This window comes from Netta rufina (assembly GCF_964035555.1).
Source record: "Netta rufina genome assembly, chromosome: 3".
Classification (NCBI taxonomy): domain Eukaryota; kingdom Metazoa; phylum Chordata; class Aves; order Anseriformes; family Anatidae; genus Netta; species Netta rufina.
The window spans coordinates 63,518,517-63,535,101 of record NC_140125.1 but is presented as its reverse complement, the minus strand read 5'-3'; the positions used below and the strand labels follow the sequence as shown (position 1 = coordinate 63,535,101).

General features: G+C 40.8%; 1 protein-coding gene across 2 annotated transcripts; it reads right to left on the bottom strand.

Annotated features, from left to right (window-relative positions):
* Positions 1 to 507: 507 nt before the first annotated feature.
* Positions 508 to 16,033, bottom strand: PM20D2 (peptidase M20 domain containing 2). Of its 2 annotated transcripts, XM_084283832.1 has the most exons (7): positions 15,537 to 16,033; positions 15,303 to 15,451; positions 11,633 to 11,775; positions 8,503 to 8,657; positions 7,152 to 7,287; positions 3,212 to 3,319; positions 508 to 2,438 (listed from the first exon to the last, which is right to left on the bottom strand). In XM_084283832.1, the coding sequence occupies exons 1-7, from the start codon at positions 15,960 to 15,962 to the stop codon at positions 2,236 to 2,238; spliced, it is 1,320 nt and encodes a 439-aa protein (XP_084139958.1). In that variant the 5' UTR covers positions 15,963 to 16,033; the 3' UTR covers positions 508 to 2,235. The 2 variants fall into 2 exon arrangements, with proteins under 2 accessions (XP_084139958.1, XP_084139959.1); XM_084283833.1 differs by lacking the exons at positions 508 to 2,438; positions 3,212 to 3,319 and adding an exon at positions 3,331 to 5,478.
* Positions 16,034 to 16,585: the final 552 nt, after the last annotated feature.

Genomic DNA, 16,585 nt, shown 5'->3' with positions numbered 1-16,585 from the left:
TGGGACAAATTCTCTCTATTCCAACTCTTATCATTGTAATTGGGAATTAAGAATTTTACCAACTGAAGAGCAAATGTTTTCGAACAAAGCAGAATTGACATGACTGTGGAGGCTGAAAAGCCTCTCCCCCTGGAGGCTTTCAGGATTGAGCAGATGAAGCCAAGTTGACTTGATCGAGCACTGAGTTTAGCCTCGCACTTCAACCTGGAGGCTGGGCCAGGTACAGCCTGAGATCCTCTGGAGAGCCATCCCAAACAAGTTTCATATCAATCTAGGAATTTTATTAAGCTTAAATAGTGGAAACAGCCCAAAGATTATAATACCATCATATTTGAAGAGCAGCATTATACCCCTCAAAAAAAAAAGTTCACTGGCTAACAAAAATGGAAATGGAAAGATAAAAAAAAGAATCTCTTGCTCTTTCAGAATTATACCAAACAAGAAAAAAAATAAACCTGGTATTCAAATGAAGTAATGCAGCACACCAGTATTAATCACAGGACAAAAATCAGTTACAACTGCGTTGTTTTATTGGTGTCAATTTATTTTTAACCAGTACATCAGACAATTTTAATTTCAGCAATGATTGCAACAAAGTTAGAATGTGCTTTTATTACAGAGATGTCCAGTGATCTTGGACATGACCAACAGCTAGTCTGGACAGAGAAGTGAGCAGGCAGTAATGCACATCAGTTTGCACACCAGTGCTGCACATTCCTGCCACTGGGATCCCACCATTACATCTCAGAAATAGAGAAGTAGCAAAGAAACAAATGCAGAGGGAGCAAACAGTTTAAGTACAGGATCTGTCTCTTGTGAAGTTAGAAACAGAATTTAGTAATTAATAAAATATTAATTCTGATTAGACTTCTAGAGTTTACCATTTAGAGATCTGTGCAGTTACAAACAATGCTTCTGAAATTACTTTGGGTATATTGACTTCCTGGGGGTATAGTTTGCCTGACTTTTTCAGAAGCTTACTGTGATATCTATTGTTTAGGAAAATGTCAGCCACCAGTAAGCTGCTTTTCATTCAGTGTGTCCATTATCCTCAGTAATTTGTATCTGATAAAAAATTAGTTCCTATGTGTTCACATGATCCTTTAATGAGCCAACTAAACAAATTCTTACCAGGTTTTCACACATGGAACACCACCTGAATAAGACTTACCATTTTAATTTCTGTGGGAAGTTGGGTAATAAGGATTAAACAAGCTAACCACACACCACACAAAAAGGACAACTGAAAAGACTTAACAGATCTGATGCTTAGGATAGAGGAACAAACAGTTTAGAGAAACCAGTTACTGCACAAGCAATCCTCAGTACAAGCTTCTCAGAGCTTGCTATAGGAGTTTGCACACAGCAAGTTAAGGTTACCTTCATTTACTGACTCATGGTACCACACTTGCACCTTTTTAAAAAAGCACTTCCACTAGTTTAGCTACATTTATACACTTTCTTTAGATCAGTTAAGCTAGTGCAACACCTTGTGCCCTAGACTAGAACTTATTTAACAGTAGCTTAAATGTGTTCAAACATATTTAGTTGCTGTTTTTTTTGTTTTGTTTTTTTTTTTGGATGACCCCTCCGCAATACCTCCAGAAATTTATCAGGAAGGTGGTCAATGCTTTGCAGGACAGTCAACCTTTAGAGATCTTGTTTCTGTATAAACACTTCCGTCAGTAGAAGCCACCATCATCAAAAACAGGCATGCCTTCAAACATATATATACACCCTTCTCTCCACTGAAACCAGCTCAGGCTTTAAAAGTCTGTCTTGCCTCAAGAAAAAGCCAGACAAAAGTGCTTCATAGGTCAGAATCAGCCTGTGATCAGAGTGAATAATACTTATTTTAGAAGCTTCCACGTAAATGCCTTATTTATGTATAAGGAATATTACTCTTGCAGAGAAAATCACTTACAGGGATCTAAAAATCCATTCAGGAACTCCAAATAGGGATCTAAAATCACTTACAGGGATCCATCACTTATTCAACACTGCAACTGAAAGACAACGTATTTGAGATCTCTGAAATTTATCACAATACTGAGTACAGCAAACATTACAGCTACATGGAAGTGCACATTTTTGAAAGCAGTGATACTATTTGATTCTCCTAAAGTCCCTAAAGCACAGGAGAAAATATTTCTTCAGCTACTCGCCTACCCAGCCCCTCCTGGGATTCAAATAGCGTCTCCATTAAGTCACCCTCGTTGAGATGTTTAATGAAGCTTAGCGTGATGCACATGCTCCTGTGTCAACACCAGATTCTTTGCCAGGTTCTGCTGGATTTAGTTGCCCCTCTTCTTTTAGCTTCACTTGTCTAAAGTCTTCCCTGACTTGTTCTAAAAGATCTGGCTTGAAAATGACATCGAGTGCTGTCATTGCCAAAGCTTTTGCTGTGCGCAAAGCATAGAACTGAGCATTCTGTGACCCTATGGAAAAAAAGCAAGAGAAATTTCAAGCCACGTTACTAGTATTAGATGCAAACTACTAGAGCACCACATAAAGCATATTTTATAAAGTAAGATCCTGGAGTTTCAATTACAAGAAGAGATCCTCAAAAATTTTTTACACGCAGGTGCTTAACTTTCTATTGTCGAGGTAAACAAGATGGAAAATAGGAAAGCAAATGTTCACACTTCTCTTTTTAGAAAACAGATTTAAAATGTTATCTTTATTTGCAGAGCACTGTGTTTTATGAGTAAAAATTACTGCTATCTTTTGACTCATGTTCAGAAACTCCTCAAAAATACGCTGCCAGGGCTAACACTTCTAACTTCTTCAGAGTAGGCAGTATACTGAAGAGCAGTCTGGCTTTTAGTATAAGGAGGGGATCATCTTTCCCATATGCATTTAATCTTAAATACAAAAATAGAAGTTAGAGAAATTGTCAGTTGCAGAGCTGCAGAGAAAAGCTAAGTCAATTGTTTCAGGGTCCACATTCAGCTCGGATCTCGTAACGCTCGAGGAAAGCTACTGCACTTCTGGATAGCTGTTTATATGCAGCCACTTTTGTATCTACTACTTACACTTTCACACATTTACTATAAAGTAGCTCTGAACACCACAGCAGCATGGGAAAGCCTTTATCTTGGGCAATTCAGAATATCTAGTTTCTAAATACACCACCATGAAGAGTCAGCAGCCAGACTCCACAACACCTACAGGTTCTAAACATGAACCTCTGTTTTCCACTTCCACTCACCTGCAGCTTCTGTGTACTGCTCAGTATGATTCAATGCATCAGAGCCAATATAAAAATAAGGATGAATCCCAGGGACTACAAAGGTAACATTTCCAAAGTCCGTGGAACCTAGAAGCAGCATGAAAATTCTCAGTGAATATGTGCTGAAGAGTTTTAGATGCTGTAGGAAAATGTATGATAGACATTATCTCCATCCCATAATTAAAATAGAATATCCTTTGTCCCAAATACTAAAATGTAAGCATTTCTAATTGTTCATTATCCATACAAAAATCCCCCATCACAGAGCCAAGCTTTTCGTAACTAGCCATCTTCAGATGCTTCTCTCCAGTGTGCTTCTGAACAATAATCTATTCCTGGACTGCAAGAAAATGCTATCAACATGTCCCTATTCCATTTACTGTTAAATTTTCATCAAGCATCTCCTGATAGCAAGGTGTAATTCAGAAAAGATAAAAGCTCCAAGCCTTGGAGTTTGGCGCAGGCCAGCTATTTCACACCCTGGTACAGCCTCTAGAAATCAGGCCCAACAGTTACCCTTCTCACCAGTATGCGAATGTTCCACATGAGGTAGGAACTCTGAAGAACAAAATCTATTTTTAAACAAAGAGACTGAGGACAACTGTTTTCTGGTATTTTTTTTGATTGTTCAGTTATGGAAACATTAACAGCAGAAGTGTTCTTGAAAAAACAAGATCAGAACTAAACTCCAAACAAGAGAATTACTTTGTAGATGTCAAGAAATCTTGAGAGCAATGCTGATTTTAATGACTCTTTCATACCTAACACTATCAGTAGGACAGTAACTGTCCCCAAGTACTGCACTGTCCCTTTAAAGATGGTGATGATCCTATATAGTAAGTCATCCAAGAATCTGCAACTATGTCCTGAGTGCTTTGTGTTACTTTTTTAAAGCCAAACAGGCAATCCACTCAGTAAAGTCAAGTTCTCCCCTACTGTTAAAAAGCTGTTTAGAAGCTGGAGAAAGTGACACACCAGTTATTGTGAAACTCAGGTACCACAGAAAGCATAACACGACCTTGTTTCATATGGGGGTAAAAAGGGATAACTAACTAACAGATCCCAATTAACTTTTTTCAGGTCAATCAGAATGCTTTTTTCTTTGGGGATAGGATATGAAAGGAGTCTTCCAAAGATTTAAAAACTGCAACACATCAGACAGAATCCATATCATGACATCTTTGTAAGATGACAGAGAAGATATCAGTTATGCCTTAAGACTTCATATTTAATCGGTTGCAGAGTATAGACTTTATGTGGAAACATATGGTTATTAAAACTGAGTCCACAGAGACTAAATTCTCCAACCTATTACCATTTCCAAGTTATTTTTACTGAATGTAAGGTATTTAAACCAGGCGTTGATCATTTAAAAGATGAGTTTGCCAAGTCAAAAGTCAAACGGTTTTTAATAAAATTGTGAGAGTCAATTCTTCCTATCAAAAATGTTAGGCCCTTAGTAACAACTTATCAGCATGTCCCAGTAGTTTCCATACAACCATCCAGAACTGCATACTTGCTAGAGATCTACAGATCAGATTTCCATCTGGAAGCATAAATAATAGCACAGTTATCAATAGGATATATAGATTCATGCACTATCTTCAATAGAAAGGTATTGGGGACTCCAGCCTCTAAAAAAAAAAATATCCTGACGCAGATGCTGAAACCTATTCAAGTCACTGAGCACATCATGGAAGCCAGTTATTACCACAAGCATGAGAACAGGAGAAAATGCATCTGATTCCAGGAAGCCTTTATATTCAACCCCAGACTTCAAAAGTGTATTTTCAAAACATACTGGCTCCTTATCAACTATGCCTTGGCTATCCACAGGACACCAGCAAAACCTCTGAACACTAAAAATGTCGAAATTATCACAAGCGGGGGTACCTCAACTAAAGCTGGGCCATCTGCTGTGGGAGGTCATCAATACCCTGAAGCAGAGCTATCTACCAGCAGGAGGAACAGCTCGTGGCACCTTCTCAAAGCTACCTCATTCTGTCACATCCTTCTGGTTGCGTGCAAAATGAGTGGAGCATGCCATGAGGCAGTGTGATTTGAGAGACTAAAGGAATTCTTCACAATGCTTAGCTGCCTAGAGCGATACCTGTAAGCAGACCGATACTAATACCCATGTAGAGGTGGCAGCGAGTATGCTCATCTGTTAACGACTTTTCTGCTGCACAGACATGGAGAAGCAACTGAGCTATCTTCCTTCCCTTTCAACAGAAGAACCTGATATCCTAAAAGAAAACATTGAAAACCATATGAAAACTAAACAGAAATAAAAGGTCTTGAAAAGTATGAGACAAAACACGCAGCCCTCCCCCAAACAGGGTTGCAGCACACGAAATTCCGCTTCTGTCTCTGGAGACTGCACTTTATTACTCCTGACCCCAACACAACCAGTATTCACAGGAGAAGCTGTGGAAAGAAAAGTCAGTAAAGGCCCACAGCAGCATGCAATAAAAATATAATTTCTCAAGTATATTTTGACATTTGACAGGCAATTTAAGGACAAGACAGACATACAAGGAGTTTCAGTTTAAGCAAGTTAATGTTTAATATTTAATCTATCATGTAACTTACCTAGGAAAGCACTATTAAAAGTAGGTGTTTATGCCAAGTTCACTGAAAGGATCCCCAGTATTCATATTCACAACCTCCTGAACCCTTAACACAATGTTTTGAGGGAAGGAACTAAAAGAGCTCCAGAAAATTTCACTACAGTAACCGTTCTAAAATAAGGACCCTCACGTAAGACCCACTCTTAGGTTAAATGAGCAAAGTCCTAAAACTTAAGTGTACCATACTGAAGGAAGAAAAAACTGTTTTTCATTATAATCTGATTTTAAACACACACAATAAAAACAATTGGAGAAAACATCATCCAAATCTGGAAGGGAAGTAGCAAATAGAGGAAAACCAACCAAAATACCACTAGATATGTTGTGGCCCCCCTCCAAAAAGTTTGGAGAACTGTCTCCAAACACCAAGATCTCAACTGCACATCTTTGGATGATGTGCATTTAATATCGGGGATATTAGTAACATGATCAAACTAATGAGAATAACAGTTTTTTACTGAGCACCACTGTTTCTTTCTGACCAAAGAGAAAGACCTTTAACACGAGTGGCCTACAAATGTTTATATATAAAAGCTACAAACAGTAGTAAGTCTAAGTGCTGCTGATACTTAAAAAGAGCTCCTGTAGAACATTGAAGGAAGGAAAAAAACATAAAGGGTAACGAGAAACACACCTAGGCATTCAAGAACTCACCCTCCAATTACTATAGGCCTGAGAGACCAAAAAAAGGAAGTAGTTTGAAACACGGTCAAGACCCAAAAGCGAGCACCTACTTGAACCACCACCTTTTGAAAACCAAGGTGCTCAATTTGTGAACTAAAATTAGAAGCATAAAATTATCTGTTAATGGAAAGAGGTTTTGATTAGTTCCTGAGATACTTATACTTCCACTTAAAAATCTCTTCAAAAAAAATCTAAAATTTTAGTTGGATGGTAGTAAACTTGTTTATACGTAAGCTTTGACAATATTATTAAACAAGGTTTCTAGAAGCTAGACATCAGCTCCACTCAAAGCATAAAGCAGGATTCTGTATGACAAGCCTTAATTCATTCCAAGTCTTAAGTGTTTCTTACTTGAAATATTTTCAAAGATAACAGAAAACGGTTACAGCTTTTCATGTGCTGGGGCTACTTCTGAGCTTCCAAAGCACACACACACAGGCCAGAGGCATGAACCTCTTACACTGCTTCCATTTTTTAATTTGACCTTTTCTTCTGACCCGTTTTGTTTAACTTAACTCTAACCCATCATTTCAGACACTTGGAAGCTGATCAATCTAACCTTAAGTCACAACAACAACCAAGAAAAAAAAAACAGATTGAGTTACCTGACAAACCATTCAAAATAGAGTCTTCTGATATAAATTCTATTCCAAGTTTCTTTCCATTCTCCTTGTAAGCCTTCTCCAGGCTCTTATTTGGAAGCACATTGTAGTAATCATTCTCTCCACCTTTTATTTCCACCTAGTCAAAAGAAACAAGTGATTAGACATTTTTCTCCAACCTAAGCCAGTTTAATGTAAACAATCACAAACAAGGACTGGAAAAGTTAAACACATGTCCCTGTTTCAGGCCCCTATCAAAATGGACTTAAGTGCTAAGTTTATTTTAGCAATGTAACATTCAGCCAAACATTGGCCTTGATGAAAACAGCTTGTTTTCTGTCAAGCTTGCACTAGACAGCCAAGTTCCAGAAGCACAGACTTCATAGACTGCATCTCCACAAACAGCAAACAAAAACGACCTGCAATTGTTTCTAATGATTTCCACTGCAGGTACTATTAAGTTAGGTCAAAAGCAATTTAGTCTTCCACCAATTTTTTATTTTTTTTAATTGTTTTTATATTTAGATCAGTTATAATAATCACAGCCTCTTTGTTTATGAAGCAGTTCATGGGACCAGGTGGGTGCATCCAAGGGTGCTCAGTGATAAGGGGGCAGCACTGCAACCAAGGAGCTATAATTTTGTAAATGTCACTGAAGTAGAGGGATGTTCCAGATGACTGAAAGAGTTAAGTGACATTTATATTGAAGGGCCAGGAGGATCTTGGAAATTACTGACTGTACCGTCATACTGACATTATCATCTTGTCCTCAAGCTCCTGGAGAGATTACAAAGCAAATCCTACATCCAACACCCAGGCACAAGAACCACAAGGCGGTTGAGAACATCCAGCATAGATTTACTAAAGAGCAGATGGTGCATAACCACACTTAGCTTCTCACGACGATGTCTGGCGTGGCAGACATGGAACACATTGAGGTTCAAAGGGTTATGATCAGTGGCACAAAAACCCAAGTTATCACATTTCTTGCAGTAAATATTGGTGTCATTACTGGTTTAGTGTTTTTATTATCATTACAGACAACAGGTGAGAGTGCACTCAGCAAGTTTGCCAACTCTACCAAGCCAGTGTGGAGCAGGTGAAAAGCTGGAGGGTAGAGGCAACAGATAAGCTCAAGGGTTGACTATGTACTATTCAGAAGGATGACAACAGGCCAAAGAAATAAAAACAGGCTGACAGAAACCTCAAGAAACCGCAACTGAATAGCAAACAGTGTCACAGAAATTTACATTTTTTCCAGCCAAACACCATGCAGAAAAAAAATGCTGGTCCTAAACAGGGAGAATCTCATCTCCAGTGTAACAGAAACACAGGACCATGAATACATACTTACTCTACATCCTGTGGCCAGGGCTGCAGCTTTGAAGCAGTTCTCAACCTTCTCTGTCAGAACAGAAAGATCTCTCATTGATGGGGCACGCAAGTAGAACTCCAGCTCAGTGTAAGAAGGAATAATGTTAGGTTTCACACCACCATTTTTTATTATGCCTGTAGAAAGAGAAAAGTCACGTTAACAGTGTTAAACCCAACCGCCTGATCTTCATCCCTGCCATGAAACTCTTCGCTTGAACTATAGACAGACAAAACCAAAAACATCAGCTCAGCATGAAATACAAAATGCCAAAAATGTAGCGCATGGACAAAATTTCATCACCACATTGGATTAAGTGGGATGCGTACATGCTTTCCAGTGTGATTTCATCCTATTCCTTGGTTAGACATCTGTTATAGATCTAAAACCAAACCAAACTAGCATTTATAATTAATCCCCTGGAATCTGATGCATCACAATTGTAAAGCAATCTGTCTGCCATTGACAAAAGAGCTGTTATAAAGGCTACTGTGGATTCCTTCTTTTAAAGGTTTCCACATCTAGAATATTTCCAACTTCTTTTGCCAGCTTGGACAGAAAGCTACATTTGTCTGCAATACTGGAGTAATGGGCCTACTCCAGGGGACAAAGTTTGTTAGACTCCTCATACCAATTCTTTGGAATATTGCAGTGTGTACAACATGGACAATTTTATTCAATGGTGAAGTGCTCCCTCAAGGAAACAGCTACATAGCTTTCAGTTATGGCATCAGAGACATTATCATAAAACACTGTAGCATTCAGCTATTTTAACAATAAAAAGTTGTAGACTTCAGTATCACATTAGATTTTAATGCAGTAACAACTAGCTACTTCCAACAGGCTGCCTTTGTTCCTAGGTCTCCTAGCCTCAATCTATATATGTCAAAAATAACTGGTTTTCTCTAGAACTTGAGAAACTTATCTGCTTTAAATGGAAGTACTGCACAGAATTATTGATGGGTAATTTAGATGTGTGTCACTGAAGCCTGAAAAGACAGCGCTACCAGAATGCAAATGGGCAACAAATCTTCACCTCTGGTACAGAAAGTCTATGAAGACTAGGAACTCCCACCCCCTCACGTAGAGCTTTCTTGTCTTGAATACAAAGTGCTAAATCAAACACCAGTCAGTACTGGTCCGTAAAAGGAACAGCTCAGGTGAGACAGACATCACAAAAAAGGGAACCAAGAAGTCAGCAAATAAGTAATCACACAAATCTACGTGACAGGACACATTTGCTCAAAACAAGCTGCTTAATGAGCAAACAGCTTTCCCGTCTTCAGTGCACTTGTGAACAGAACGGGACAGGGTCCAGCAGCATGCAGTCTCTTCAATATGGATATGCAATACTGAATGGAGAGAAGATCTTAAGTAGGCTGTCTTACAGATCATATCCTGCTCCTAGGTGGAACTTTTTTTTTGCAACCTGTTTAATACTGCTTGAAAGGAAAAAAATATATATAAATATATATTCCTGTTTTTCAAGGGGCAATGTTTAGTTGGAAGTGGAGAAAAGATAATCCTATCAAATATCAGACAAACAATAACATTGTTCATTTACATTAAACACTGCTCAGGGATTCTAGACATGAAATAATGGAAACTATTTCAGTGTTTGTTAGTGGGTTAAGACTAAGATTTTTAGGATCACTTAAGGCATCTAGTGATGTTACTGAAGGCTGCAACACAAGACCTCCAACACTGCTTTAAGTAAAGCGTTCCTAAAATTAAGCACCATTCTGGTTGCTTACACCTTCCCAGAAGCATTTTAAATATTTCCAGTTTGAAAATCAAGTTTATGGCAGCAGTTGTATCAACACAGCAATCTAAGTTTCACTGTAGTTCAGGACGTGCTAACCCTACTAGGTTTGTTTAGATAGTTTTTGCATATTTTACCCACATGGCCTTTAGAAACTAAGAAGAAACTACCGTTTTAGGCTCAAATCTGATAGACGACTTGGACGCCTTCAACTTTAATCTTAAACCTGCAACAACAGTTTCATACACCAAAGCCTGTAATTGTATGTCTTGTCTCCCACAGAGCTATAGGACAGAGAGCTAAGGCTGTGCCCTCTGCAGGAAGTTCATTTGGGCAAGCCATACAGCAGAACTGCAAACATATCTTCATCTATAGTGAAAAGGATTTGGGCTTCCAGATTCCATTTTGATATCCTGTAGAGAAATATGCACAGGTATTACATAGCACAAGCAGCCAAAACACAATGATCAAAGGACTCCTGGAAGTTCTGTAGCTCACAGAATTTTCCAAATAGTTCTGCATTCTCAAGTCTTTTTAGAAATGGTCATATTTCTTAACTTAATAATTTCTTAATTTAACAACTTTGAAAAAGCTGTGTTGGGTGCAGTAAGGGAAATTGGTGTCTACAGCTAATGGGCAGCTTCCACCTAAACTTCTGTGACTTTCTCACCACACAAAAAGAAATGCAAGGTATTCGAGTTTAAGTTAAGCTTAACAGTTAACATATCTTACTGCAGAAGGAACACACATTTCTACCTGAAGCTCTACAAGGTATTAAACAATAGAATCCAGCACACATCTGACTGGCCCACTATTCAGGACTATAGATTCCTGCCATTGCTTGTTTTTAACAGTTCAGCAAATAAATTTCAGTCACAGGACCACTATACCTCTACATAAATGTCAACATAAATTACTTTTAATTCATGGAATGCCTACTACAAATATGGTGAGAAAGTAACCATTTTTCAGAAGCATTTAATCTTATGCCTGTGCAAAAAGGCATACGTTGGCTTTAAGGAATTCCAAGCCCTGTAACAAAGACTTAGCTGTTTCATTCTAAATGGCAACATCAGGTGCAAGGACTTAAGATTTGTCCAGTATCTACTTACATACAAGTGTCTGCTTCTGAATCTGACCCATAAGTCCATTTCCAGCAGTTAATTCTGACACCGTGATTGTAAAAATTACAGACAAACTACTTCAGTTAAATAGTGCAATTTCATATTTGAGGTGACACTAGTCATTTAATGCCATAATGCAGTATCTTAAGTTGTGGGATTTTGTAAGTTAGTATTTGAACAGCCTAAAGTCTTACGTGCTGGACGTCAGATTTAATGAAGGTCTCACCATGAACTCTCCAGGTTGGTTTCATTTGCTGTCTTAAAACAGACAGATTGTTGTATGCAAGAACAGCAGCATCTAATGCATTAACTCCTTCCCAAGGATAAGCAGCAGCATGAGAAGCTTTTCCAAAGTATTTCACAGTCACGCTAGGAAATAAAAGGCATTGCTTACTTGCTGTTCATTTACTTAAAAAAAACCTCTAAAATACAAAGTTCCTTTTGTTCACACAATTATATTTAACTTATGTGCAGCAGAACACCAAACAATTTACCTAGCACTACACTGTTGAAAAGCTAAGCTGTATTTGAGTGCAGGACGGTCCTGAAAGAGTTCTAGAAAACTAATGGAATGAAACAACAAAGAACCAAGTGGGCAAAAGTTCCCATAATGTACAGACTTTCCCGTGTATTGAAGGCTTCAGATACTAATTGAACGCCTCCACTTTTCTGCTTATTGCCTATTTATGTCTGCCTATTGAGACAAAGCTACTAATATTCTTCTCTGAGGATAATAAACTTTCTCCAATTCAAAATAAGTAGATTGTCCTAGTTCTTGCCAAACTTTTACACATGCTACATAAAAGACAGCAAAAGCACATTAGTAAGATCACATACAATCCACGTCTAAATAAAAACAAGTTTTAAGTGTAATAAAAATACAACCTAGTATATAAAATATACATACCATGCTACCTCAAAGACGTCCTTTCCCTTCACACCTCAAAAATGCTGGTAGAAATGTCTTCAAAGACAGTTATGTAGTGCAGAAGTTGTAAAACTCAAAATACTGGACCTAAACATGTCCAGCAAGATGAAGCCAAGCATGAATTCTTATAAGTGTCACTTCTTAGGCTTACAAAGTAATTTATTTGGTGTTTTGAATTACATGCAAACACATTACACTGAATACTTACATCTATATAAAGTATTACCATTTCTCAAACACAAATACTGGTTTTTATCCATCCTAGGGTTTGATCTCAAAACCCAGTCCTGTACATATATCACTCCATCCTCGGCCCTCACTCTCCTCCAAGACACACACACCACTTGGCTCTCACCCAGCCAGACGCAGCCCCGCTGGGCTGTCCCCGCCTTGCACAGACACCAACTTAGCCACTTATCCCGAACTGACCCCTCATGTCCCGAGCCATGGCACAGCTGTAAGTCTGTAGCTGTACTGAAATACTGGAGAGCAAAGAGGGACACAGTGGAGTCCACACTTACAGTGGTAAAAGCCTTCCTCACAGATTAATGTCTGCAATCCAAATTCAGGTTTTGTAATGCCCCTTTCTTTCCCCCCTTGTCCTCCAAGGGAATTTACACCCTACTCCGTTGAGTTTTAATTACAATTATCATACCTGTAATCAAGAAAACTTATCCATTAACATCTCAAGCATTGGACTGTGGTCCCTCAAATCAACTTGCAAAGAAGGCAGGACAGATCCCTAGCTATTCTCCAAAGAAAATGGAGAGAAGACAAAGCAGAAAGTCATGTTGCAATCATTTTTGTCCACAAGAAACATGGGCTGCTTAACAAAAACTGTTCTTTCAGCATTCATTTTCTTGTAGACTCTATTGCTACATGTCACATTCAGAATAAAAACACATTTTGGCGAATAAAACAACCCTGAACCAATTGAGTATCAGCAGAACAACATGGATCCTGTTTGACCAACAGAAAAGTAGGCTGATTAGGTGGAGAGTAACTAAGAATTGGCAAATTATGGCACGTATGCAAAACAGTTGTCCCAGTATGTTAATTTTAGTTCAGGCACAAGATAGCTGAATTCAGAGTTTGCCGATACAGTAAAACTAATAACGCAGTGATCAGTAATCCTTAAATTCCTTGGGAACAACCAGAAGGCCAAATGCAATGCATGAAAACAGTCTTTGTACCTCTGGAATCTCATTATTACATAAATCATTGCATAAGCTGAGTATTTCAAGCTGTTTCACTCAGTGCTTCAGTTCCATGCCTCCTCCGTATTCAAGGTTTAAAGGCCATGTAGGACTTGTATCCAGCAGTAGACTATCACCTCTGAAGGGAGATCCCTAAATCTTACTGTATCAACCAAAAAAGGCCATTACAAGAGATGAAGCTAACAGAAAGACAAATACATCCGTAAAAATTGTATTTTGAAGATTATAGTCTTAAGGGACAGCAACCAAAAGCCAAGCAAAGCCTCAAAAGTACACTGCAATAAGAACAATGAAGGTAAATAAGAGAGGACTAACTATGGAAGGATGACTAGTTCTTGCCAACCCTGTCAATTTTTACCATTGAACTAAGCAGTAACTGAGGTAAATTATTCACCAGGAAGATCACTGACAAAATTAAAAGGACCAATAAAATCAAGCACATAAGCGTCTGGAAAGTCACATGTTTGACTAGAGAACCCAATGCAATACTTGTAAAAAACACTCAACACAAAAACTCCTTTACACTGGAGGAAGTTACTGGTAGAGTCCCTGCAGGTTCAGTCCTTGGGATTGAGCATCACTAGTAACTGTGGAGTAAAGCGTACTAGTAAAACCTGCTGGGACCCTATGGAAACAGAAGAGGTTTCAAATACCAAAAGAACAGCATGACCCTGCAGACCAACATATCAGGAATAGAATTAAACTCAAAAATACTTTAGAAATCACGCAGTTCCAGACAAAGCACGTCTTTGCAAGTTGCTTACTTGAAAATGACTTAAGAGGAAAGTTCATTGGGTGTCTATGAAATAGACTAGTGCCTACTAAGGCACTAATCTGTTGAAAGTCAAATCCCTCTAAGATGCATTTCTGCTGAAATTTTGGGGAAACAAGGCACTGTGGCTCCAGCATTAGCTCAGAAAGATCTAATATAATTCCCCTGGCAGAACTGTGAACAGTTCTAGTTAGGAACATCCAGCAAGGAGCACTTCAAGACGAGTCTCCCTGAATACAAATGAAGAACAACCACAGACAATAAGCACTAGAGCTAATGAAAAGATGGCAAGGCAACGTCCCCAAAGAGCTACCCGACAAAAAAAAGTGGAACAAGGGTATGACTGCTGCCTACACACATACTGGGGGTACACATGAAGTAATGCCAGGAAATAATTTGGGCAAAGACAAAGCTGTTGTTAAGAGTTAATAGATACTGAATGGCCATAATTAAATTTAGGCTACAAATTAATAAGGACCCAAAGAGCAGTCAGGCTTAGCTGGTTAGCTGTTTCCAGAAGTGGGAGAAAAAACAAGCAATTCCACAACTGACTAAAATAAAAGATACTGAGAACTACATGACTTGATATCCAGGAAAGTAAGAAACTATAATCAATGAGATATCCCCTCGTATACTTTTTTTTTTTTAAGTGCTTTTAAAATGATTTTTTTTTAGAGGCAAAGGATTATCACATGCACGTATAAGAAAAGTCCAGAAACATAAGAGAAAATGGTCTGGGGGGAACACGATTATCCCTGAGCAGCCAACTATGTGAATGCCATGCTGAACGCTGCACTTTGCACTGCTCAGAGTCCAGAGGAGGGATACAGCTCCTCAGCTGACTGCAAACACCTTGCCTGGAGGGCACTTGCGAGGTCCCCTGCCTAAGTTCAGCCTCTTCCAAGCAGCAACCCCGTTCGGGGAGGGGAACCAAAGCCAACAGCAAGACACCCCTTTCCACGTGAACCCGCTCACTCACTCGTGCTCGGCCACATCAGGCAGATAGGCCGCGTTTTCTTGCGACGGGTGCGCCATAAACACCACATCCAGGTCGTCAAACGCCCCGGCGTTTATCAGGTCAATTTTGCCACCTCCTTGCTCCTCCGCAGGCGTCCCCAGCACGGCGACCTGCAGCAGAAACACACCGAGTCAGGGGCGGGCACCGACCGGGGGCACGAAGGAGACACGAAGGGACCCTCAGGAGGGCTCCCACCTGCACGGCGCTGGGAGCGGGCTGCGGCAGGCTCTCCAGGGCGGCTTTAAGCCCCAGGGCGGCGGCTGCCCCGACCTCGGCGATGAGGTTGTGGCCGCAGGCGTGCCCGATGCCGGGCAGCGCGTCGTACTCGCAGAGGAAGGCGATGCGGAGCGGGCCGGGGGGTCCCTGCGGCCCGGCCGTGCCCCAGTCGGCGCGGAAGGCCGTGCCCAGCTTGTAGCGGGGCCGCACGGCCCAGGCGGCGCCCGGCAGCTCCCCGCTGGCGAAGAAGCGGGTGAGGGCGTCGTGAGCGTGGTGCTCCTCGTAGGCCAGCTCGGGCCGGCTCCAGATGCTGCGGCTCAGGGCGCCCAGCCGCGCCGCGTTCAGCTCCACGCCCTCGCACGCCCGCTGCTTCAGCTCCTCCAGCAACGCCTCCTGCGGCCTCATCGGCACCCGCGGCTCCCAACGGCTCCTAACGGCTCTTAACGGCTCCCAACTGTCACGCCGCGCGCACCTGCCGAGCCCACACTGCGCCGCCCGCCGCGGCCGCGCCTTTTATAGGCTCTGCCCTGCCGCGGGGCGCGCTGGGAAATGTAGTTCTCGTCGGGGCTCGGGCGCCGCCGGCCATTTTGGGCGTCCGAGGCTTTGCTGCTGTCTCTCAGATTTTTTTATTTATTTTTATTTTTTTTTTGTCTTTCAACATCATATTTGTCCCCCAGACGTTTCCTTTATTCCACAGTCCCAGAATGGCTGAGGTTGGCCATCTGCCCCATCCCCTTCCCACGTGGACACTGCCCAGCACCACGTCCAGGTGGCTTTGAACATCTCCACGGAGGAGGCTCCAGCACCTCCCCGGGCAGCCTGTGCCGGTGTTCAGTGACCACACAGCACAGAAGTGCTTCCCAGTGCTCAGACAGAACCTCCCATGTTTCAGCTTGTGCTCATTGCCTTGTCCTGGCACCGGGCACCCCTGAGATGAGCCTGGCTCTGCCCTCTTTGCACCTTCCCTTTGGGTATTTCTGCACATTGAGGAGATCCCTGCTCTTCTCCGGGCTGAGCAGTCCCAGCTC